This window comes from Urocitellus parryii, chromosome 3 (assembly GCF_045843805.1).
Source record: "Urocitellus parryii isolate mUroPar1 chromosome 3, mUroPar1.hap1, whole genome shotgun sequence".
Taxonomy (NCBI): domain Eukaryota; kingdom Metazoa; phylum Chordata; class Mammalia; order Rodentia; family Sciuridae; genus Urocitellus; species Urocitellus parryii.
In genome coordinates, this window is record NC_135533.1 from 88083131 (window position 1) to 88107250 (window position 24120).

The 24120-nt window shown below is 45.8% G+C and overlaps 1 protein-coding gene across 1 annotated transcript in view; it reads left to right on the forward strand.

Moving 5' to 3' along the window:
• Window positions 1-692: 692 nt before the first annotated feature.
• The window catches only part of Mindy4 (MINDY lysine 48 deubiquitinase 4), a 111302-nt gene continuing 87874 nt past the window's right edge, over window positions 693-24120 (forward strand). The window contains exons 1-5 of the mRNA XM_026401552.2: window positions 693-818; window positions 7712-7831; window positions 11971-12206; window positions 15668-15914; window positions 20929-21365. Of these exons, the coding sequence (XP_026257337.2) occupies window positions 756-818; window positions 7712-7831; window positions 11971-12206; window positions 15668-15914; window positions 20929-21365 (1103 nt within the window). The 5' untranslated portion in view covers window positions 693-755. The remainder of the gene's footprint in view (window positions 819-7711; window positions 7832-11970; window positions 12207-15667; window positions 15915-20928; window positions 21366-24120) is intronic.

The window sequence follows — 24120 nt, forward strand, 5'->3', positions numbered from 1 at the left end:
CGAAGCTCCTGAGTTTGGGGAAAACAGCACTGGGCAGACAGGGGCTTTGAGGGAACCCCAGCTTTTCCAGTCCCTAACTACATAGCCTCCAGCAAAATCGGCCTTTCTGAATCTCAGGGTCTTGTTTTCGAGAATGAGGCTGGCGGTAGCCCCCTTGCCAGGAAGCTGTAAGGCTTGAAGGTGAGGTAACGTGTGTAAACCCCTTGGTGCTCAATACATGGGGTGGGGTGGGGGGGTCTCATTGTGGGAAAGCTGGCTCCAAGGGGGCTGAAGGGAAATGTCCTTTAACTGCAGCACTCAGGAAGCAAAGCCTGGCCTCCTTGCCCCATAGTCCAGGTCACAGAGCCAGGCGGGTCAGTGAACCAAGTGCTTCACGGTGGCTTTAATCTTCCAGGAACAGGCAGGCGGACACGCTTAACCTTTTGTGTTTAGGGAGGTGGAGACACAAGTTGGAGCCATGACTTGTGCTAGGCCACCCACAATGACAGGCCCAGAGTCACAGAGAGCCTGCAGCCCATGGCCTGGCCCCGGCAGCCAAGCTCTCTCCCTGTGTCCTCCTGCTGCAGAGCCGCAGCAGTTAGAAGCAGGCTCCTCCTCTTCCTCCGCCCTCCCTGCCTGCTGGCTCCCAGGGAAGGGGAGGAGTTCTCGCTGGCTCTGATGCCACGGTCACCACGGCAACGCGGCCATACTGGGCCCAACGGACTAAGGGGCCTGGGGCTGCGGCCTACCGTGGCCTGGTGGGCAGAGCTGGCAGCATGGACACCCTCTTCGTGGAAGAGGTGGCAGCCTCCCTGGTCAGGGAGTTCCTCAACAGAAAGGTAACCCCTCGCCCTCTCCAGAGCCCACGTGGTGGCTCCAGTCCTGGAGGGCAGCTGGGGGGGCCCCCCTAGTACCTTTGGGGAGGGAGCGTTCCTGGCCTGCTGCCTGCTTCAGGGATGCCCCCAGGAGAGCGCCATTTTCCCAGGATGGGGGAAACTACATTTCCCAGGAGCCATTTCTGTGGTGGTCACCTGGCTTCAGCCAAGCAGGGCTGGGTCCCCCTGTCCTCTGCCCTCCCCTGGCATCCACTCTCAGTGGGTGGGCAGCAGCTGGGTGGGGAGGGGGGGTAGTTCCAGGGCTGAGCCAGCTCCTCCTGCAAAGATGAGGAAGCGGACCAGAGCCTGGCTGCCCGTCTCCCTGGCCAGTCACCCCCAAGTCCCCCTAGGTAGGAGCTTTCCACAGAGGAGCCCCAAGGGCTGAGGAAAGTTCTGGACAGTCAAACCTTTCAGCCATTTTAAGTCCACAGCAGGAATTCTGGCTGTGGCCTTCATTTTTTCTTTTTTCTTTTGTAGGGGGATTGTCTAAGTTCCCTCCTGTTTTGTCCCAGGAGAGTTTGCAAAGTGTTTACAAGTTGAGAAGGTCCTTAGTCTAACCCACCCTGACAGTGGAGATGGAGATTTGGGTGAGGAAGGCACATGCTGATGTGTGTCTGTTTTTGTGCATGCGTGTATGTGTGTGTGCGTGTATGTGTGTGTGTGTGTGTGTGTGTGTGTGGTGGTGGCGGTGTCAGAGGCATCCAATAGTTGATTCTGCATGAAGTGACTGAGAGCTATATGCTGCTGGTTCTGTGCTTATAGGGCACCTGTCTGGAAAGGAAATACACACGTACACACACACACACACACACACACACACACACACAATGTGTCAAATAGAGCAAACAGAAAGGACTTTGAGATTAGATGGAAGAGGTTCAAGTACGTGCTATTAGTTTGCAGTATGACCTGGGCACATTACTTGTGGCCTCAGTGTACTTATCTATAAATGGGAAAATTAAGACTCATGTTTCACAGGCTCATGATGAGGGTTGACAGTAACACACAGGCAGATCCTAAGCATTATATCTGATGAGTAGATACAATGCACACATAGGAATTTAACTTCATACCTGCTTCCCCATCTTTGATATCCGCCTGTTTTGAAAGTGATTTTGTGGGCTTTTTATAATTTGCTTTATTTTGAAAAAAAACTTAAATGCATTTAACGTCATTGTGTCTGCTTTGAGCTTCCATCACCAAATCCTGGCTGCCCCTTGGATTATCTGTGGCACACCTTAGGAGGTTGACCACAACCATCCTTTAAGTTTGGACTAAGCGAAACCTCACAGAAGGCTTCCTCATGCCCTTCCTTTCCTGGGTACAAATGAAGCCCATAGTCCTTGCTGACAGCCAAGGGTGCCCTATAGCTGGACCCCAGGTTACCCTCCAACATCATTTCTTCCTTCCCCTCCATGTTTTTCCCTGATCTACTCAGGCCCACCCCAAATTCCATTTCTTCCTGAGCGCTCCTCAGCTGACTCTAGCTGGACCGATACTGGTCTGTGTTCTCTCTTTGGTGCTCGTATTATAGTCAATAATCTGCCTGAATCACCTCCTAGGTGGGGCCACAGAGCTGACCCCCAACCCGGATGGCACCTTGGGGATTGTCCAGTCCTCCCAGATTCCTGATTTCCATGTTTTATCTGTACACACTGAGGTCCTGAGAGTCGTAAGGTGTTGGCCCCAGTCACTCAGAAAGTCACAAGAGCCAGCTGCAGCCCAGGGCTGTGCTTTTCTCAGCTCTGTCGGCTCCAGGGCGGAGATCCTGAGCTCCTCACAGGGCTCTGTGTAGGCAGGTCCCCAACAGTCATGACCAAAAGAATTCCCAGGGTGCCAAGCACCTTCTAGATGCCTGTTTGTTTTCTCAAACCTTTAAGGCAGTCCTGAAAGAGAGGGAGTTACAGCATTCCTTTCCATGCAAGACTGCTGTGAGACCAAGAGGCCGAGACACTTGCCCAGGGTGAGTGGGTCAGACCACATCACTCCTCTTCTCAAACACTCCACCAGCTTCCCAGCCTCAGTAGGCCACATGGCACCCCATGTCCTGCTGCCCATGTCCTGGCTGCCCCTTGGACCTCCTCTGCCATGGCCTCCACCACCTTCCAGCCATGTGGGCTTGCTTGAACTCATCAAGCGTGGTCTTTCCTCAGGGAGACTCATCACAGTCTTCAGGTGACACGAGCATCCTTAGAGTTGACACTTGGGTCTGTGGCCCCGCTGTGGCAGAGATATGCCTCCCTCTGACCTCTGTCACCATTTCTCACAGTCATACCCTAGGAGTGTCTTTACCAGCCCAGCGTCCTTTCCATCATCTCAGTTCCAAGCATCCCACCTGTTCTACGTCCAGCTCCTCCCCCTTCTCCAGCCTCTCCTGCATCTGATTCCATTGCTCTTGGCAACCTTTCATGGTCCCCCAGCCCTACCGCCGCTCCTCCCATACCTTACCCACCTGTCATTAAAATTGCCTGCTCTATGATAGGCTGGACCCCCTTGATCTTCTCTCCCTTTGTTGTACTCCCCTGGTCTGGGTAAAATTCAACTCCGTTTACTCCATGCCTGCACCTGCAGAGCTGAGTGGGATTGGAGAAACACACCTCCATGTTGATAGCATCACTCTAAATCCACAGCCACTCACCCCTGAGATTCCTCAGAGGTTCTGGTCCTTACAGGGACCTCTTTCTCTTACACCTTCTTTCCTTCAAACCCCAAGCTCCTTCCCCATTTAATTTCTCAGAAAACAGAAGCCGTCATGAGAAGTGAGCTATGTCCCGCAGGCTCCCACCCCCACACTTCCTGACCTTCCTGAGCCACGCACTCCATCCTGTTCCTGTGAAGAGATTCTCCAGGCCCGGGGCAAGGACATACCTGCGAGGGAGCCTGTTCCCTGCCGAATCTCAAGAACACAGCCCTAGTGATTGCCACCGTGCTCTTCTCCACACACATTCCTTCTCTGCTGAGTATGCACATACTCCTGCAGGACCACACCTTAACCCCCAGTCCCCCCAGTCTTTTTCTTCTCCCTTTTATAATGGAACCTCTAAAAAAACTGTATGCTTTGATTCTAACCCTTCTCCCCACTTTTCCAGACTCATCTGAATCAAAAGTTTTTCTCCCACCAATTGATGGAGACCACGGTCAAGGTCATCATTGACCTCTAAACCCCTTGCCTTTTTTTTTTTTTTTTGGTACCAGCATTTGAATCCAGGGATTCTTACCCACTGAGTCATATCCCCAGCCCTTTTTTATATTTTATTTAGGGACAGGGTCTCGCTGGGTTGCTGAGGCTGGCTTTGAACTTGTAATTCTCCTGCCTCAGCCTCCTGAGCCACTGGGATTACAGGTATGCACCACCCCACTGGGCTCCTTGCCTTTCTTTTTAAATATTTTTTTAAATTAATTTTTTATTTTTCTGTGAGAGTGGAATGCATTATAATTCTTTTTACACATGTAGAGCACAACTTTTCATATCTCTGATTGTATTCAGTGTATATTCACACCAATTTGTGTCTTCATACATGTACTTTGGATAATGATGTCCATCACATTCCACCATCATTTCTAACCCCATGGCCCCTCCCTTCCCCTCCCATCCTTCTTCCCTATCTAGAATTTGTCTATTCCTCCCATGCTCCCTCTCCCTACCCTACTATGATTTAGCCTCCTTATATCAGCATTTGTTTTTTTTGGGATTGGTTAACTTCACTTAGCATTATCTTCTCTAACTCCATCCATTTACCTGCAACTGCCATGATTTTATTCTATTTTATTGCTGAGTAGTATTCCATTGTGTATATATGTCACATTAAAAAAAAATCTATTCATCTATTGAAGGGCATCTAGGTTGGTTCCACAGTTTAGCTACTGTGAATTGTGCTGCTATAAACATTGATGTGGCTGTATTCCTGTAGTATGCTGTTTTAAAGTCCTTTCAGTATAGACAGAGGAGAGGGATAGCTGGGTCAAATGGTGGTTCCATTTCCAGTTTTCCAAGAAATCTTTATACTGCTTTCCACCTTGCCTTTCTTGATTTAACAATTGTGCTTATTACAGTTGGTTTCAGCCTTCTTCTTGGCTTCTACTTCTCCTGTCTCTTCCTCCTCCTTCTCTGGTGGATCCTTCTCAGGTCTTTTCTGGTCGCCCCTCCTTTCTCTGACCTGTGCAGTGCATGCTGGTGGCTCAAAGACTCAGTCTGTTGCCCTCTTCCCTTCCCTTTCCTTCTCTTCTTCATTCATTCTTGAGGCATCTCATGCAGTCTTGTGCTTCCAGTACCATCAATGTGCTGACAATTCCCAAATGCCTATGTTTAGCTGCTCTCTCCCTGAATCCTTTGAATTCTTTCCAACTTCGAGTGCTGCATTTCCACTTAGATGTCTAATTAGCATCTCCACTTGATATGTACAGTGATGTTCCCACTCACAACATTCCCAACGCCAAATTGTGAGTTTTTCCCCCAACCAGGTCTTCAACTTTTCGGACACCAATTGAGTTTCCCACAATTCAACTGCATTCTGACACTAGAGTTAGTGTAGACCCTATAGTAAAGGACTCTTATTTTCCTCGTGCCCCTCACATCCAGCCCATCAGCTCATCTGTTGGCTTTACTATCAAAGGGCATAGAGAATGCAGCCACTTCTTACCACTAATGATGCAAACACCCCGGACTAACCCTCTCCCACCTTTCACGGGAATGGCACTGTTCAGTAGCCTCCTAAATGGTTTCTGCTTAATCCCCTGCCTCTTATATTCTATTTTTAACCTAGCAGCCAACATTCCTTTAAAAATGTTAGTCCCCTATGGTCCTCTTTTCAAATCCTCCTATGTCCCATCAGAAGGACGGCGAAGATGATCTTTGCTTTCCAGGCTCTGGGTGATCTCTCTGATCTCACCTTCTGAGACTTCCCCCCTGGCTGTGAGATGCTAGATGCATTGGCACTTGCAACTGTCACAGGGACTTTGCAGCTGCTGTTCCTTGCCTGGAACACTCTTCTCCCAAGTGTCTGCATGGCCTGCTCTCTTGTTTCCCTCCCATCTCTGCTCCGTTGTCATCTGATCAATGAATCCTTTCCTAACCACCTTTTATAAAATAGCAACCCTTCTCCATGCCACTCACTGCCTGGCCCTTTCTGTCTCACTACTCCTATTATATATGTCCCACCCCCAGCATATTAGACTTGTCTCTTTCCCCTATAGAATGCAAGTTGTATGAGGGTGGGACTTTGATTTGTTCACCTCTGCCTCCAGCAGTTGGACTAGTAGACTAGGGTTTCCCTTCAGTTCATACATGGGGAAGTCAGGAGACAAGAGTGAGCTCAGGAATGATGCTCAATGAAACACTGTGCCTTGTCTTTGCATTCACCCTCCCTGTTCTATTTCCACAGTGGTGCGGTGAGCCGCTGCCCACGGTGCGCGTACCATTCATCAACGGTCTGCTTCCCACAGACTGTGAGCTCTCCCTCCTTCTGTACCTCCTGCATCCAGGACAGCCTGGCACATAGTAGGCTCAGGGCAAATGTTTGTTGAGTGAATGCAGATTCAGTGGCTGGATGGGACTGAAGGCTAGTTGACTCCTGAGAGCACCCTGGGACCCTACCCTAGTGGTTTTCAAATGTTGGTGTGCATCACAATGGGGGAGAGTAAGTGAACCTGGATTTGGTGATTGGAACTGTTGCTGAACATAAAGAGATATCCATCAGAGAGGAAGGCTCATATAGAACGTTCTTTATTGCTTTGACCAGTGGGGAAGCCATGGCGCAGGCCTGATGAGATGCAGTGGTTGCTTTGAGGCCTGCCTCTCCCTCCAGTGGATACTCCCTCCTCATGCAGCCTGGCCACCTCTTCTCCACTGCACACATCCATATTTCTTTGGCCCTTCCTAGGTGCTCCTTTTCAATCTTTGGTTCAAGGTCATGTGTGTACCTCGTTTTCCAAAATTGACCGTCTTACCTAAATGCATGGCAAGCGGTGGGGGGGGGGGTTGGTCTTTTATGGTGCTTTCCCAGCAGGTAGAGCACCAAAAAATTCTGAACACAAAGGCTGGGGGAAGTCGAGGCTTGTCTAGCGCTGGGGGGTCCGGGATCCATCAGGAGCAAGAGATGCTCTTGACCCAGGCCGTGCCCTTTGTGAGGATGTCCTCATCCTGCAGCCATTCAGAGGTCGTGGTGGCTGGTGAAGAGGCAGGCAGCAGCACCAAGGAAGAACCCAGGCTCCTGCTGGGGACAGGGCTTCCCCCACTCATCGTCTCCAGAACCTAGGTTTCTGGGCATTCAGGGTGGGATGATGGACAGCAGCTGTGCTGGTGACCCAGTAAAACTTTCACCCTGGGCTCCCCATGGGCCTGGGTTCCAGAATCATAAGCTCACCGGCTGGGGGAGGGGGTATCAGACCTGCTATGTGATTCCACTGTGTGGTCATGGGTCCCTCAACCCTGCCCCCTCCTAATCCATCTCAGGGGTGAAGGGAGTGAACGTTGGCCTTTTGTGATGTTTTTCTCTTTCGTTTACTTTTGAAGTTTCATATTCCATAGCCACATATCTTACAGCCAAACTCTGGGCCCCCTGAGTTGGTCTTGGGTGAATCAGTTACCTGGATGTCACTCCTTACCTGCTGTCCAAAGGGCTTGACTGGTAGGGAATCCGTGGTGAAGCCCGAAGGACCCACAGGGCCACTGTAAGGAAATAATGGCTGTGAGGCTGGGTTACGTAAAAATGAATTCTTAACTTGCAGTCACCTCATAAAAGCTGGCCAGATGAGGATGATCATAATCAACATCAGTTGGTTTTTGTTTAAACCCTGCGTCAGAGAACGGAAGGTTTTGATTTAACTTGAAGAAGAGTGATTCAGCCTTCTCCCCTCAGGGCTTAAAGAAGACGTGTGTGATCATGGACCAGGAACGCCCACGCTGTGATCTCAGCATAAACAGCAGAAATGATCTCCGCAAGGTTTTGCATCTCGAATTTCTCTACAGGGAGAACAAGGTGCGTGCTTTTTAAGGCATCGCTTGGAGCTGTGGAACCGAGCAGCACTCATGGGCCTGCAAAGGTGACAGGGGTCTCAGGGGACTCCTGACCAACCTCCCCGCCCCCAAAAAGTGGGGAGAAACAGCCAAAACCAGTGCTGGCAGGGCCCACGGCTCTCAGCCTGGGCAGCCCCGTGCTGCCCAGGGGCGTGCTATGCTCCTGTGGTTGTTTTGCGCTCATTTGTTCCGGAGCCTGTGGCTGTGCCCAGCTTCAAGTCTTCCCCTGTGCTCCCTCCTCCCAACATGAGGCATATGAGGCTATTTTTAGCAAGACTGTACTTAATAATATAGTATTCGGTTATACTAAAAATTTCCATTCCCTGCCGGTGTAAGACTTTCCTTCTTTGGTTCTGAGTAATGCCTTAGTCTGCAGTGTACTGTGACATATCATTCAGGCAAAAGTGGGAGTTGGGTTCAGCTTAACCTAGGTGCGTTGGAGTTGGGACAGCAAGTGGCTGGCTCTTCCTTGGGTGGGAGGGGGCTTTCCTGATTTCCCCAGCCTCAGTCCTAGGCACCTGCTGTTACTGGCTTTCATGGCGCCCCTTGGGTTTCTTTTGTGTGTGTTTGTCTCCTGGGTAATAGAATAGTCGAGTGCTTCTTTAATTAGTAACTGTTTCCCCAGGCAGCCAAGGTAGTGACAGCCTCTGTTTACTGTTATGTCCCTGAACTTCATGTTATCATCTGATGATGCAATGAGGCATCCCTTTGTGTTTGTGGGATAAATGAATGAGTAGATGGAAACGTGTCTATATGAGGGAATGAAGCCACAACCCCATCTTAATTAGTAGAATCTTGTAATTCAAAGAATGGGCTCTCGAGAATATGTTGCTCCGTGGTTGGGTGGAGTCAGAAAGAAACTTTTGATTGATCATGTATCAGAATTTTAAAAACAAGGCAATACAAAGACATCTCATACAGAAGCCCAATATACAAAACAAAGAAAGGAAGGCACCTTATTGGAAGTGGAGAGGGAGGTCCTGCCTTCTGGGCTTTCTGGGTCAGACCCCCAAGGCCCTGTTAAGCAGTTTTTAAATCAGTGATGTAATGGGATCCCTCCTGCCTCCAGGGGGAAGCTGTGAGCTACAGAAAAGTGGCTGTCCAGGTTTCATAGTCAGTTATGGGGTACAGATTCCAGTTCCCAATCCTATCACAGCAAAGGTGGTCAAGCATTTATTTCTTTTTAATTTGTAATGCTTTTTTTACAAACAATATCTTAGCTGATTGGATTGTTATAGGGATGAGATCAAGGCTACTCCTGAGACACCTAGTGGGACCTCCGAACCACCTGGAGACCATCTAAATATGTATCGTGGGCCAGGAAGGGATGTAGGCCAGGTTTTCCTCAAAAGAGCAAAGAACAGACTTTCAGGAAAATCTGTACACCCCAACCAGCTGGCCTCAACTCACAGGTGCACCCGGTTGCCAGAAATTCTCATGTTTACCTCTGAGGAGCAAAAGGTCATGGCAGCCAGGTGAAGTCACATCAGAGGCTCAGTAAAGACATCACACAGATGGCCTTCATCCTCTGCATCTGGGGTGACACTTCCCTCCCTTTGTTTCCTGTACGTTCCTGGTTACTCTCCTGTGAGCCATTCTGGTCAAGAAAACTGCTCACCCAGGCAGCAGATATCCCGCCGTCCTCCATCTGCTGGATTCTGAGGCAGGAGAGTGGACTGTGCAGTTTAAGATTTTGCACAGGGGTGAGGTTTGTTGCCCAGAAAACACAATTGTCCCTTCTGGTACAGTGGGATTTTATGGAAAATCACTTTTACCTAATTTATCAGAAGTATCTGTGCGATTGAAGTGATTTCTATTTCCTTACCATATTCAGCCTCCCTAAGATAACTGTTGTCCCAAGCTACTTAATATGTTTTCATCACACTTTGGTAAGTGCCCTGATTATTTGATTTAAATAGTAGTCATTAGCTGGGATACAATGAATGAGAGTCTATATTTTACAGAAAAAATGTGCTCATTAGTCTGCTCGTTGCATGCTAATTTTGACATTCACTCAGCCCAAAGCTAGTGTGATCCTGGAAAGCCCTATAAAGTTAATGTTAATATTCCAAATAACTTGCTTTTTCTCCCGTTGGGTATATGATAGATTAAAATGCCATGGAAAATTGAGGTTTTGAGAAATGGTGTCTAGATTCACATAAACATAGGGTGTGTCTGTTGTGAGCCAAGTGATGTGAAAACCCTGATGTATAATTCAGACCCTCCAGGGCCCTCAATCTCCCTGATTGAGAGAAAAAGCATGCAGGCCGAAATAAGTTAAACAGATTAAATCTTTCCCTCATCTCTCTTCATTGTAAGCTTTAGACTTTGACAAATAATCTTTTTTTTTCTTTTCATCTTTGGTCTCCTACTAAAACAATGAGTAAACAAATGCCATGATTTCATTCCTCTGATATTAACCGTCTGATAAATCTGTTGAGTTTGGTCCTGGTCCATTGGCTGTGGGTCTGAGCATTCTGCGGCATGGATCACAGGAACAGGCAGGAAGGAGCTGACTTGCTCTGAGGGCGCTCTGGGCTCCAGGTGCCTGTCACATGGCTCACCACTCTGACTGCATGACCACTGGGCCCAGGTCAGGCCACCGCTCAGCAGGGCCTGGGTGGTTCCAGGTTCATGGGGTGGTGACTGAGGCATGGCAGCTGCTGAGGCCATCCTGTGGCTTGTGGCCATGTCTGTCCAAATCACTTGAGGGAATTTTAGGAGAAATCAGGGCTCTGATTCTGGCTATTTTGGCTTAGAGGGCCTCAGTGTGTCATGAGAATCTATATTAACTTTCAAAGAGAATATTTTAGTGCAGGCAGTATCATTTATTTACAAAAGCTGCCACTAAAAATCTCATTTGTTTATTATTTTTAGCGTTGGGTTGTAAACTGAGTCAATCTGACTGCCTCTCTTTGCTTTTCATATTAACCTTCTGTTCCAGTGGTCTCTAATCGCTGGCGTTTGGTGCTAAAGGGTTAGGGTACATACTAAGAACCCCAAGTTCTTATGAATCTATTAGTTAGTGTCCCTATGGATTAAGACTTTGTTTAAATTGAAGAATATATATTTTTCTTCTTTTTAAATTTTTATTTGTTCTTTTTAGTTATACATGATAGTAAAATGTATTTTGACATATCATACATATATGGAGTATAACTTCCCATTCTTGTGGTTATACATGATGTGGAGTTCCCCCGGTCATGTGTTCATATATGAATATAGGAAAGGTATGTCCAATTCATGCTACTGTCTTTCTAATTCCCATCTCCCTCCCTTTCCCCTACTCCCCCCTGTCCAATCTGGTGAACTTCCACTCCTCCCTCTCCCCACCTATTGTGAGTCAGCATCCGCATATCAGAGAGAACATTTGGTCTTTTTTGGGGCAGGGGGATTGGCTTATTTCACTTAGCATGATAGTCTCCAGTTCCATCCATTTACCAGCCAATGCCATTATTTCATTCTTCTTTATGGCTGAGTAATATTTCATTGTGTATGTGTATTACATTTTCTTTATCCATTCATCTGTTGAAGGTCATCTAGGTTGATTCCATAGCTTAGATATTGTGAATTGAGCTTGTCACTGTAGTACACTAATTTTAAACCTTTGGGGTACATGCCGAGGAGTGGGATAACTGGATCAAATGGTGGTTCCATTCCAAGTTTTCTGAGGAATCACTGCTTTCTAGAGTGGTTGCACCAATTTACAGCAATGTTTGAATATACCATTTTCCCCACATCCTTGCCAACATTTATTGTTACTTGTAAAGGAATGTTTTTTATAAAGTTATTCCTAGGAGAAAAATACCAAAAGATTTGCTTGGGTAATCCTGGTATAACTGTTCATTGAGTTTCCAGAGCCATGTACTGGATGTTAGTTTTTCTGGGATAGAAATGTTGTCTTCACCTCTGTATCCCTGCCCCCCTCGGTGGGTGCCTGGCGTATGTTATAGGCAGCCAGCTCTTATTTTCTGAAAGTATATACAAGCGAGTGAGAAGTTGATAAGCTTATTTCAAAGAACTGGAGTAGCTACTTTCCCACCCTTCCTTCCCTGGAAGCTGTTCACATAATTAATGTTTCTTTTCCTCTTTCAACGATAGGCAAAAGAAAATCCTCTAAAAACAAACCTTGAACTCATGACCAGATATTTTCTGGATCACTCTGGAAAAACAGATAACAATTTAACTCAAGAAACCCCGATCCCTGCACTCTCAGTTCCAAAGAAAATTAACAAATTGCCGTTGAGATGCTCAGAGACCAAGCTGGTAAATATATATGACCTTTCAGATGAAGACGCAGGATGGAGAACATCATTGACAGAAACAGGCAAAGCCAGGTATCTCTTCCCATTTACTCTGTGTATGAGTTTCCTATTGCTGCTATAACAAATCACTGTATACTCAGTGGGTGTATTGGTAAGGGTGGGCCCACGGCATATAGAGATACTCCCCAATTTGCAATGGAGTCACATGCTGATAAACCTGTTATGGTTTAAAAAAGTCCTATCAAAAATGCATTTAATTCACCAAACCTACAGGACATCATAACTTAGCAACACAGCACACTGTGGAGTGTTGGTTGCTTCCTCTTGTGATTGATTGTGAGGCTGACTGTGAATTGAGCCTTATTGCCACTGCCTACTATTGAGAGAGCATTGTACTGTACATTAGTAGCAAAGATCAAAATGCAAAAATTGAAGCATGGATTCTACTTAGTGTGTATCATTTTCACACCATTATTAAATTGAAAACTTATAAGTAGAATTGTTATAGGCTGAAGACCATCTATCTATCCATCTATCTATCTCTCTATCTATCTATCTATTTCAAAATAGCTTTGTTTTAAGGAGCTGGCTTATGCAATTGTGGCAAATTTATAATCTGCAGAACAGACCTGAAGGCTGGGAACTCAGATGAGGTTTTGTGTACAATCTTAGGAATTCCTTCTTTGGGAAACCTCAAATTCTGTTCTTCAAGTCTTCAATGGATAGAGCAAGGCCCACCTACTCTACTGAGAATGATCTGCTCTCCTCAAAGTCAAATGGTTAGGAATGTTAATTGCATTTACAAGGCACCTTCAGAGCAACATCTATACACAGACGACTCAACATCTGGGCACCAGAGCCTAGCCAGATTGACATAAAATTTAACCACCCCAGTAGCATAAAGCCATAGGAATGTATTCCTTCACAGTTATAGGGGTCAGGAGTTCAAAGTCAGTCTCTTTGGGTGAAAGGCAGGGTGCCTGTGGGCCCAGCTCTCTTTGTAGGCTCTGAGGGAAATTCCATTGCTTGTCCTTTCTTAGCTTCTGGAGGTCACCTTCATTCCTTGGCTCATGGGCCACCTGACAGCATGCCACTCAGACTTCTTGCATCATTACAGCCCCTAACCTCACCACTAACTTTGATTCTCCCATCTCCTTCCAAGAAGAACTCCAGCAATGACACTGGGACCACCAGCTAATCCAGGGGGATCTCCCTATCTCAAGATCCTTAACATAATCACTGTTGCAGTGTATCTCCCGACATGGTAAAGGGGCACACAGACACACACATACATATGCATATGGGCCCTTTCACCACGTCAGGTGACAGATTAATGGATTCCAGAGGTTGGGATGGGGACACCTTTGGAGTACACATTATTTAATTTCTCACACTCTGTTTCAGATATCTCTATGATGGGACCCTGCCGTTTTCTTCTAGAGGCCAAGAGTATGGATCACTTTGGGATGGAGAATACTTAAGCTTCACAAATTGCCTAACTGAAATTCTGTGATTGATTAGGTTCAGGGGCTTTCTTTGTTACACTAACTTACAACCCTCATACCCTGCATGCAGTCAGTTTGATTTTTCTTAAGCACAGAATATAGCATTCTAAAAGGCAATTAAACCCTGTAGAATTAGAGAGGATCTGAAAGATCAGGTCTCTTGGAACTCTTTTATTTATTTATTATAATTAGTTATCCATGACAGCAGAATGCACTTCAATTCATAGCACACAAACGGAGCACAATTTTTCACTTCTGGTTGTACACAAAGTGGAGTCATACCATTCATGCCATCATACATGTACCTAGGGCAATGATCTCTTGGAACTCTTGAAGAAAGCGAATTGGCATTCTTGATGGAACCTCTATGTTCTGGAGAACAGTTACACTCACTTACAACCTTCATACCCTACATGCAGTCACCAATAGTGGATTTAACACTACTACAACGGTCATATATGGCACCAGTCATGATTTCACTTCCAGGAAATGGGTCTTTTGTTCTGATTGGCAGAAAAGCATTTCCTTTCCTAAGAAAAGCTAAATCTCTAGGCCTGGGTGTCAGGCTGCCGAAGGGCAGGGACCATCAAAAACAATTCATTCAAGGGTTCAGATGTGAAAGGTTGTGATGGTGGAATGAAGAAGGTGGCCTCTCCCTCAAAGGCATTTATTCAGCTGGGAAATTAAAGAGTTCTGGTACAGCAAATAAATAAATAAATAAATAGCAGCAAGAAAATGGTTGGAAAGTAGTTGAAGCTCCTGAGTCCACCCAGGTACCCAACTCAGCACCTGGGTGTTCCCCTTCATTCCTTCTTGCTTGCCATTTTCTTTGAGCTCTGTCAGCAGGTCTTTGTCCCTGATAATGTTAGATGCTTTGCCCCTTCCCTGCCCAATTGCAAGGGTCTCACTTCACATTTCCCATCCCCTTTCCCTGCATAACTCCTGTGGGCTCTGCCTTGGCCTCTAGGCCTCTGGTCATCTTCTCCTTGAACTGAGATAGTGAGAGCGTTTTCCACCAAACAAGTGTGGCCAGGCCACTCCCCACAGCTTTCAGGAGAAAACCCCAACTCCTTAGGATAGTTTGCAAAACCCCACCCATGACCAGCCCCATGGCTCATCTGAGCACATCCCACAAGCTGAGGCCTGGGGCTCTCTCTTGGGGGGTCTCCTGTTTACTCAATCCCTTGACTCAGGGCTACCCTTCCCTGAAAGCCCTTTTGCATTTCACCAGGTGGGTTCCAGTCCCTTCCTCTGCTTGCTATGCCCCAGTCACAGCATGCACGACTGTGGCTGTCATGTGTGATCCAGGGCTTGGCATAGAGTGGGTGTCAGTACCCACCCAAGCCAGTACAGTAAATAGGCGAGCAGGAAAGCACTGGCTTCGGAGCCGTCCAGGGTGAGGTTCCTCTTCCCCTGGGTTTCTTGCTTTGTCTTAGTCTTTCTTGCTTGCTTTGTTCTTTCTCACTCCTTGTTTGCTCTCAATGTCACCTTCTTTTGTTTCTTTCTCTATCTCTCGCCCTCTGACTCTCTCTCTCTCTAACATACACACACACACACACACACGCACACACACACACACACAGACATACACTACGTACACACATACATGTTCCCTCTGTCTCTCAAGATAAGGAGCCACAGGCACACCTGCCTACCTTCCCTTAACAGTTGGGGAATGCCAAGTTCACCGTGAGCTTCCTCCACCCCCTCAGAGGACCACAGTGGGGCTGTATCCCAGGGCTCTGGTTTCCCCTATCACACAGGTCCTGAAGACCACGGGTGTTCTTTTGTCTTCCTATTATGGATCATCATCTCTGGCTTTATTTGTTTGATTGCTGGTCTTATTTTGTAAGCTGAACTTGTCCTGATACCAAAGTATTTCCTATTCTTGACCTTTCATGAGAAGGCTAGGGATCAGCACCTATTTATGCATGGGCTGGCTCCAAGTGACTCTTGACTGTGGACTTTCTTGTGGTTAATGGTTCCTCCTGGGGCCTCTGTTTTAGTGGAAATATTCCTTTTCTGCAGACATGACAACCTTGACGGGGATGTCCTTGGTCATCTTGTATCATCCAAAAGGCCCCACCACAAAAGCAAGCCCGTGCACTTGGTTGCAGGTGAAAGCCCCGCTTTGGTGTCTGCGTGGGAGAGGATGGACAAGCTTCACTCTTCAGAGTCTTCCGTGGACATGAAGAAGACTGGAGAGAAGACGAGGCCAAAGTCGGGTCTGATCGTCCGAGGCATGATGGCTGGGCCCGTGGCCAGTTCCGCACAGGTGGGGCTGCTGCTTTTTCTCCTGTTGTTAGAATGGGGAGCGAGAACTGGGCCTGAGGCGCTGCCTGGGCTTATCAGGGCAGCCGCAGGACAGCCCAAGAAGGGGGAATCTGTGCGCAGGGCAGGCAGATCATCTGCCTCTGTTCTCTCCCTGCCTTTATAGTCAATGACCCGTGGGTCCTTAGACAGGCTTCATCTCCTTCCCATCCCTCAGTTTATCCCTCTTGTCAAGGATACCTCGGTTTCCTGTTTCTTTACAGAAAAAAAAAACCACACAATCTCATTTCCATCTTTGGAATCCAGGAGGAGGAACCTCCCCACCTCCAAAGAATATCTTCTTTAAAAAGATGATAGCTCAAAGGGAGTACAAACCCCAGTCCTTACACTCTCAGTTGTTCTGATTTTATTTTTTCTCTTTTAAAAAAGTCTAAAAAGTTGCATCATTATATTAATCTCCTTGAAGGAAGGAACGTGTTATGTTCTCATTAGACAGGGAGATGCCACTGAATGAGAGCACACATGTAAGAGGAATCTGCAAAACATGAAGTAGCAGAAAAGCAAAGCAACATCAAACAAGCGGACTCCAGGGGCAGCATCAGTCACGTCCGGGAACCGGAGCAGACTGAAAGAGCACCCATGGCCTGTGCCCTGCCCGCTCACTCATCTGTGTGTGTGGATGTGGCTGGACACACTGGCTCTATTCTTTTCACCCCTTTAGGATGAGGACAGAAAGAAGCAGGTCCTTTCCCTGCCTCTGCCTGGGTCCTGTGGGATCTTTCCTCAAGGCTTGTATTTCTCTTGTCAGGGAGGTGTCCAAGGCCCCCTTGGGCTCTGGGATCATGCATCTTGGTGTCCAGATCAAGGGGTTCAGGCCACAGCTTGATGTCCTAGTGACTTGTTAAAGAGAGAGAGTCATCAACTGCTCTGTGTCCAGATGAAGGGGCTAGGAAGGTGAAGAGTTTGGAGAAAACTCTAAGATGGTGATATTTAATCTCCAAGTCTCACTGGCAGAATGGAAGAGATTTCTTCAAATATGGAGGCAGGAATAGCCTCCTGCTTAGACCCCGGATGGCAAATATGTGGCTTTTGGACTAAGTCTCTGTGGTGCTGTGCCTGCAGCAGACATTACTAGTTGACCTCAGTTCTCTCTTTCTCTTTCTCTCTCTAATCAACCATAGATGAGACTTTAGGACCTCCTTGGTATCTGCAGGTAGCGGCTGGCTCTCAACGGATGGATTGGAGTGGCATCTTTGATGAGCCTTATTATCCATCTTGGGTTTAGTCCATAAGCCTCCTGAGATCAGGGAATGCCATCACAGGTCCGTGGAGCCCCAGGTGTGTGCTTGCTGGCCTTCGTGGAATTGAGTGGTGTAGACTTGCTTGGTGACTCCAGAGAACACAGTTGGCCCTGTGGATCTAAGGATCTCTATCTCGCTGGAGCTGCTCATCAGTGGACCAGGTTGTTTTGGAAGAGACTGGACTAGTCGTGTTAAGGGCAAGCTACTTAGTTCATGAGATAGGGACACGGATGGGGACTTGTCTGGTTGCAAGTTTAGACCACAGCATTAGTTCTGAGACTTTCCAGCCTCTTATGCTCTTAGAATTACTGAGGAACACAAGAGCTTTTCTTTTTTTCTTCTTTTTTTTTTTTAATGTGGATTGTGTCTGTTGACACTTATTATTATTAGAAAGGAAAACTGAGAAATTAAAAATGTCCACTTATGAAATCATTAAAATAACAGTAGTGAACGTATTATATTTAACACAGTGTATTTTTTAATGAAAAAGTGATATTTTCCAAAATGAAAAATTATTGAGATGAGTAACATTGTTTTACTTTTTTTTTTCAAATCTCTTTAATGTCTGGCTTATAGAACATAATTCAAGCCTCATTTTTGCTTTTGTATCTGGTCTGTTGCAATGAAGTGTTTTAGTTGAAGTATATGAAGAAAATTTGGCTTCAGATAAACAGTTGGAAAAGGGAAAAGGTATTTTCATAGCTCTTTTGGAAAACTAAGATATTCTTCTTTGATACTACCCAAAAACTATACAGCTTTAGTTTCTTTTCTTTTTTGGGAGGTACAGGAACAATTTACTACTGAGCTACATCCCTAACCCAGTTTTAAAAACCTGGCCTTGAATTTTCGACCCTCCTGCCTAAGCCTCTAGAGTTGTTGGGATTGTAGGCATACACCACTGTGCCTGGAAGAACTATAGATTCTTAATATGGAATCTTAACCCATATTCTTTATCAATTTCCATTGATCTTTCTTGCAATTTGAATCTTTGTCCCTGCACCATTTAATAATGTGATGCACTAGTCATTTGGAAAACATTACTGAGTTATACAGGTCTTCCAATCAAGGACACTTTTAATTATATAAAAAAAAATTGCATGAGAAGAGTTTTTAAGTACTGTGAAGACCTCATGCTCACAGTGGCAGATACAAGTTTTCCAAAATCCCAGTTTTTACCTGGCAGCTTATATTTCATCACTGACAACAATGTGCCATTTGTTTGCCTTGATGTGACAGGCTCAGTTTTTTTTTTTTTTCAAGAAATGCCTGCCAAATACCCAAATCTGAATCACTAGTCTGTCAGTGATTCCATGAAAATCAGCGAGTTTGCTCACACTTTAGAAAGCTGCCCAAGCGCTGACCACCATCCTTCACACTTTAGCAGAATGTGTAGGCATAGTTCCCATTTGGTCATACAGAAGATGGAAAAGGTGTGTGCTGCTCTGTCTAAATTGAATAAAGTCAACAATATTTAGGTTTCACCATGGATATTCTTAAGTGAAATTTGCATTGTGTTTAATCACTTTTATTGCAAGCAGGTGGTGATGGAGAATACCTTGAACACCAGTGAAATTTGATGTTGTTGCCTCGATTCATGCTCAGGGACAGCAGTTTCCCTCACTATTGCTTTGTGTGTAAAGTCAACACCATAGAAAGGCCCAAACATTACTGTCTCAGTCAGTTTTCTATTGCTCTAGCAAAATACGTGATGCCCGTTAATCTATAGAGAAAAGAGATCTGTCTAATCAGCTCACAGTTTTGGAGGCTGGGAGTCCAAGGTGGGGAGGGCCTATCTGCTTGGGCCTTCTGGCTGCATCACGGACATGGCAAGTGGCATTGTGACAGGACCACATGTGAGAGAGGTTGCCATCATGGAAGAGGGATTCAGAGGAGGTGCCAGGCTCCCGTATGACAATTTATTCTTGCAGGAATTAATCCAGTGCCATGAGACAAGGGTGTCCATCTCTTACAAGGGTGGTGTCCCTGTGACCTCATTACTGTTAAAGATCCGACCACCTCAATACTGCCACACTGGGGACCAAGCTTGAAGCCCATGAACCCGTGTGGGGGGGCACACTGAAACCGTAGACAAATCACAGTAATTAGTATGCAGGGGTCGGTAGATCCCACTTTGAGGACCAATGGACCAGGTGGTCACCAAGATCCTGTCCCACCACCACATTCCAGCCAGTCCGTTTTGTGCAGTTGAGATGCTCTTGTAACTGTGAGGCGAGGGAGGTGGCTGGACTCACCTTACCACATGGTGTTTCTGCAAACTTCTCCTTCTAGTAATTGTTTTGGAAGGTGAGGTTTTCTCCTGGGGCTTCTGAATCCCGTGAAGGACATGGAAGGATAGGTTTCCAGATTTCCTGGAAGGTGTTTTGTGTTTGGGCCATATTTATTGGTTGCTTAAGAGAAAGAAGCCCAAGCGTGCCAGGCATTTCATCATTTTTTTTACTCCTACATCAGCTCTGCACTGAGGGATAAAATAAAAGGCCAGAAGGTTTGAGTCTCGTTGGGAATGGTGACTAATGTCTCGCTCTGTGCAGGGGAGGATGCCCTGGGCAGCTTTTGGAGCAGGTTTATAGTGTCTGGTAATTTCCACTAGGTCAGAATGTGACAGAATTAGCTCTCCTTATTCCAGCCCAGGCTACCATTTGGCCCTGAATTATTTCTGGACGTGCCGAGAGGTACTAAAATCAAAATCAAGGAAAAGCCCCGTAGGTTTATATTTGTCTCTCCCCACCTAATGGATCATGACAGGAGTTTCCATTTCCTTAGTCAATAGGGAAGCAAGGAAATTTCAGTGGACTCCTTTGGAATTTCTTCATTTTAAAAATTAAGTGCACTTTGAATGCTTGCGAGGCACTGGCGACTGAGCTGAGAGCTCTGTGGACGCCAGAGAGGAGTGAAAAATGACCTCTGCCACTCCTGATCTACTGTCAGGGGTTGTTGACACCAGATGGAAATGGGGAGGGGGGCAAGAGAGGGGGCACTCCTGTGGACTGCTATAGTACAAACTAGAGCCTCATTTAATCCGCACCATGATTTCACAGGAGGTAAGTACTGCTGGCCGAACATCCCTCACCCAAAACTTGTTGGCCTGCTGGGTCTTGAGATCTCGAGTGCTTCTTTGATTTCAGTAAGAAAGCTCAGCGCCTGGATCACAGCCATGTAACGCCCGTGGTAGCGGGATCTGCAGTAGTGTCCCATAAGCAAGTACACAAGGCTTTCTGTGGCTAAGCATTCAAGTCACCCCCTTAAAAAGACTAGAAGCAACCTCACAACCGTGGAAAAGCATTTGCCACGGGAATCCAACAGGAACTTTCATTTTCTGAGGCTTTAGGATTTAGAAATGGCAGGTGATGTACTCTGGACGTGAGGGACAGAGAAGTTCCATAACTGTCACAGGTGATCCAGCTGGTAGGTGGGGACGCAGGAATCAGAAACTAGAGTGGCAGCTTTCCCTGTCCACCCACCCGCTGTCCATCAGGGGTGTGAAGGAGGCCTGGGTGCTCTGGGTTTGTGCAGGTGGGGTGTGTGAGCCTGGGGATCAGGGCAGGAGTGGGGGCCAAAAGATAGGCAGGATTTTAGGGAAAAGAGTTGGTGACGGGGACAGACGTTCCTGGGAGAGGGACCATTACGGGCCAGTGGGTGAAGTATTTTTCCAACTCCCTTGGAAGGGGACCCTCAGTGCCTCTATCCTTCCCATCCCAGGATCCTTTACGAAAGCGCTCTCTGAGGAGGTCCCCGGCCCCCAGCAGCAAGACCCACTCCCAGGAGGAGGAGAGTGAGAAGGTGCCCGAGCTCTCCACCCACACCCCAGCCAGTGCAGCCTCACAGAACAACTCGGCTTCCAGCAGAGGCTCCGTCTGCAGGAGCCCCCGGGGCCCACCCAGCGAGCCATCTGTGGAAAAGTGCAAGGCCACTCCCAGCAGCCCTCCCCAGACTCCCCGCGCAGGACTGTCCCACTGGGACAAGACCAGACCAAGAGGTCTTTCAGAGGACAGCCCAGCAGAGAACGGTCCCGTCGGTCCCATCGAGGAGGAGAAATCGCCCATGAGGTCGCACCTGCCTGGTGGGTTTTCCAGGGTGACCCAGGAGAGGCTGCAAAGAGCATTCAAGCGGCAGAGCAGCCAGCCCCCGCTTCTCAGGTGAGCACGCCTTGCAAAAAGGTGGCACCTTTTCAAAAAGAAATGCCACATCTCACGTGTCGTCCAGCCCCTGATGGCTTCCAGGGGCCCTTCTTTTTTTTTTAAATTTCTATTTTTCGGGTATCAGGGGTTGAACTCAGGGGTACTCAATCACTGAGCCACGTCCCCAACCCTACGGTGTATTTTATTTAGAGCCAGGGTCTCACTGAGTTGCTTAGTGCCTCAATTTTGCTGAGGCTGGCTTTGAACTGGCGATCCTCCTGCCTCCGCCACCTGAGCTGCTAGGATTACAGGCACGGGCCACCGTTCTCGGTTCCGGGGGTCCTTCCTGTCCTAGCCAGTCTATGGAGTAGGCAGGGCAGGGTTGATTACAGTCAACCAGGAAAGGAATGGAGCCCAGAGGTTGCACATCTGGGGAAGCCTCAGGGCAGGGTGGTCTCTCTGGTCCTTCTCACCTCTTCCCAGAGGTGAAGAGCCTTCAGCAGATGGTCCCCAAACATGTAGTGACACAGACGGCTGCCTGAGATGAGAAATGTGGCCTGTGTTTCTAGATCCAGCCACAAATTATATCCCATCAGGCTCCTTTCAGACATTATTTCTATTGATCTTACCCTATCCTTTTTATTTTTTTTCACAACAGGTCTGGATAATTCCTACACTGATTTTTAACGTTACACCAGACTTACACTCACGGAGTAAACCCCACTTGGATACGATGATCTCTTCCTTTATCATTGGGTTTGATTTATTGATAGGCTGTGTAGAGTTTTGGTGCACAAGTTCAGGAAGGAAACTGGCTGACAGTCTTCTCTGGCAGCAGCCTCCTGGGATTCTGGCACCTAGGTTATGTCCTCAGTGGTCGCTGCTCTTCTGTTCTCTTGGGGCTGGGGCCGTGCCTCATGGTGGAGTGCTCTCCTCACATGGATCTTTAATAACTGATTCTCAACTTTCTTCTTTTGAAATATACTTTAAGGCTGCAAGTTTCCCTCTACATAATGCTTTGTCCATAGCCCACGAGTTAATATGTTATATGTTCATATAATTTAGCTAAAATATATTCTCATTCCCCTGGTGATTTCTTCTTTGACCCAGGGATTATTGATACATGTATTGAGTAATTCTAAACATTAGGAGATATTTTTCTGGTTATCTTTTTGTTTGTTTGTTTGTTTGCTTCTAGCTTGTTTCTACTCTGGAGATATAAATGTATTTTTTAACCATTTCAGTTTTTGGATATATCTGTTGAGATTTCCTTGTGGAATAGTCTATATTTAAATCTTATTTCATAAGCAGCATATGCTTAAATTTTTAATCTGGTGTGATTTTTAAAAATTTTAATTGGAGTAGTTATTATATTTACATTTTTCTTTTGCTTAAAAAACTCTCTTTAGTGCTACATTTTTTGAACTAGTTTTTGTTTGGAAGTGTTTTTGTTTTTATTTTTGAAGGTACTTTTAATGGGTATAGAATTCTAGATGGATGTTTTGGTTGTTGTTGTTAATACTTTATGTCACTCCATTGTTTTAGACTTTCACCATCAATGTTGGTAAATCAGTTCAGTTTTATTGCTCTCCTAGAGGTAATGTAACCTCTGATTATTGCCCTATCTCCAGTTTTTTCTAAAACTTTTTCTTTTACTTTGATTTTCAGTGGTTTGACAGTGATGTGGTTTTCTTTGATGTTTCTACTTGGGATAGATAGAGCTTCCTGAAGTTGTGAGTTGATATTTTACATCAGTTTTGAAAAAGCTTTGTCTATTATCATTTTATTTTAAAATTTTTTTTGTTTTTTTAAATCTTTTTTAATTTTTTATTTATTTTTTATTATCATTGTAAATACTGTTTTTGTTTCATCCTCTCTCTTTTTTCCTGGGACTTTAGTCAAAATATATAATAGATCTTTTTACTGTGTTTATGCTCTATAACTTTTAAATATTCTTTTCTTTTTTTTTTCATTTTTTTTCCTTCCTCTCTGTACTTCTGTCTGGGTATTTCTCTTACTCTACTTTCCAGTTCATGTTTCTTCTCTTCTATGATGTCGAATATGCTGTTAGACTTATCAAATACATTTTCAGTTTTTTTTTTCTATTCTTGAATTTTTATTTAAAAAGAAAGATTTCAGTCCTTTGTAAAATTCTCTTCATCTCTTTTATTTTATGGAGCATATTTTTTAATCTTAAAACCTCAGTTACCTAGTAACTCTGATATCTGGATCAGCTCTAAGACTGCTGTAATGGTTGACTTTTCTTTTGCATTGCGATAATTTTGTCCTGTTCTTTTGAGTTTCCCATCATTTTGATTGAATTCCAAATGTTGCTTATGTGTAATTAATTTAATATATTAAATCCCCTTCCTTAAAGGAGATTAATTTCCTTTTGGTAGGTAGGTAGTAATCTCTTGCTCATCTTAGACGCTGTAAAACATCTTCTCTCATTTTGTCATTTGTTTAATAACTTTGTCCGTCACGTCATTTAGTGAACAGAAATCTTTAACTTTGACATAACCAATCTCTCATTTGGCATTTGATTTATATTTTTAAAGTCTACTTTATGAAGTTCTTTCTAGAAGTTAGATTTCAATGATATTCTCCTGTTTCCTTTTTCTATTAACTTTGCAGTTCCAGCCTTCACGTTTATGTATTTCATCCTTTATCTGCTGGGATGAAAAGATTCTTCTATTTTTTTTTTCTCAAGTGAGACTGTTTCCCAGCACCTTTCCCATGGATCGTGAGGCTGCCGTCTGCCTTCACTGAGCTC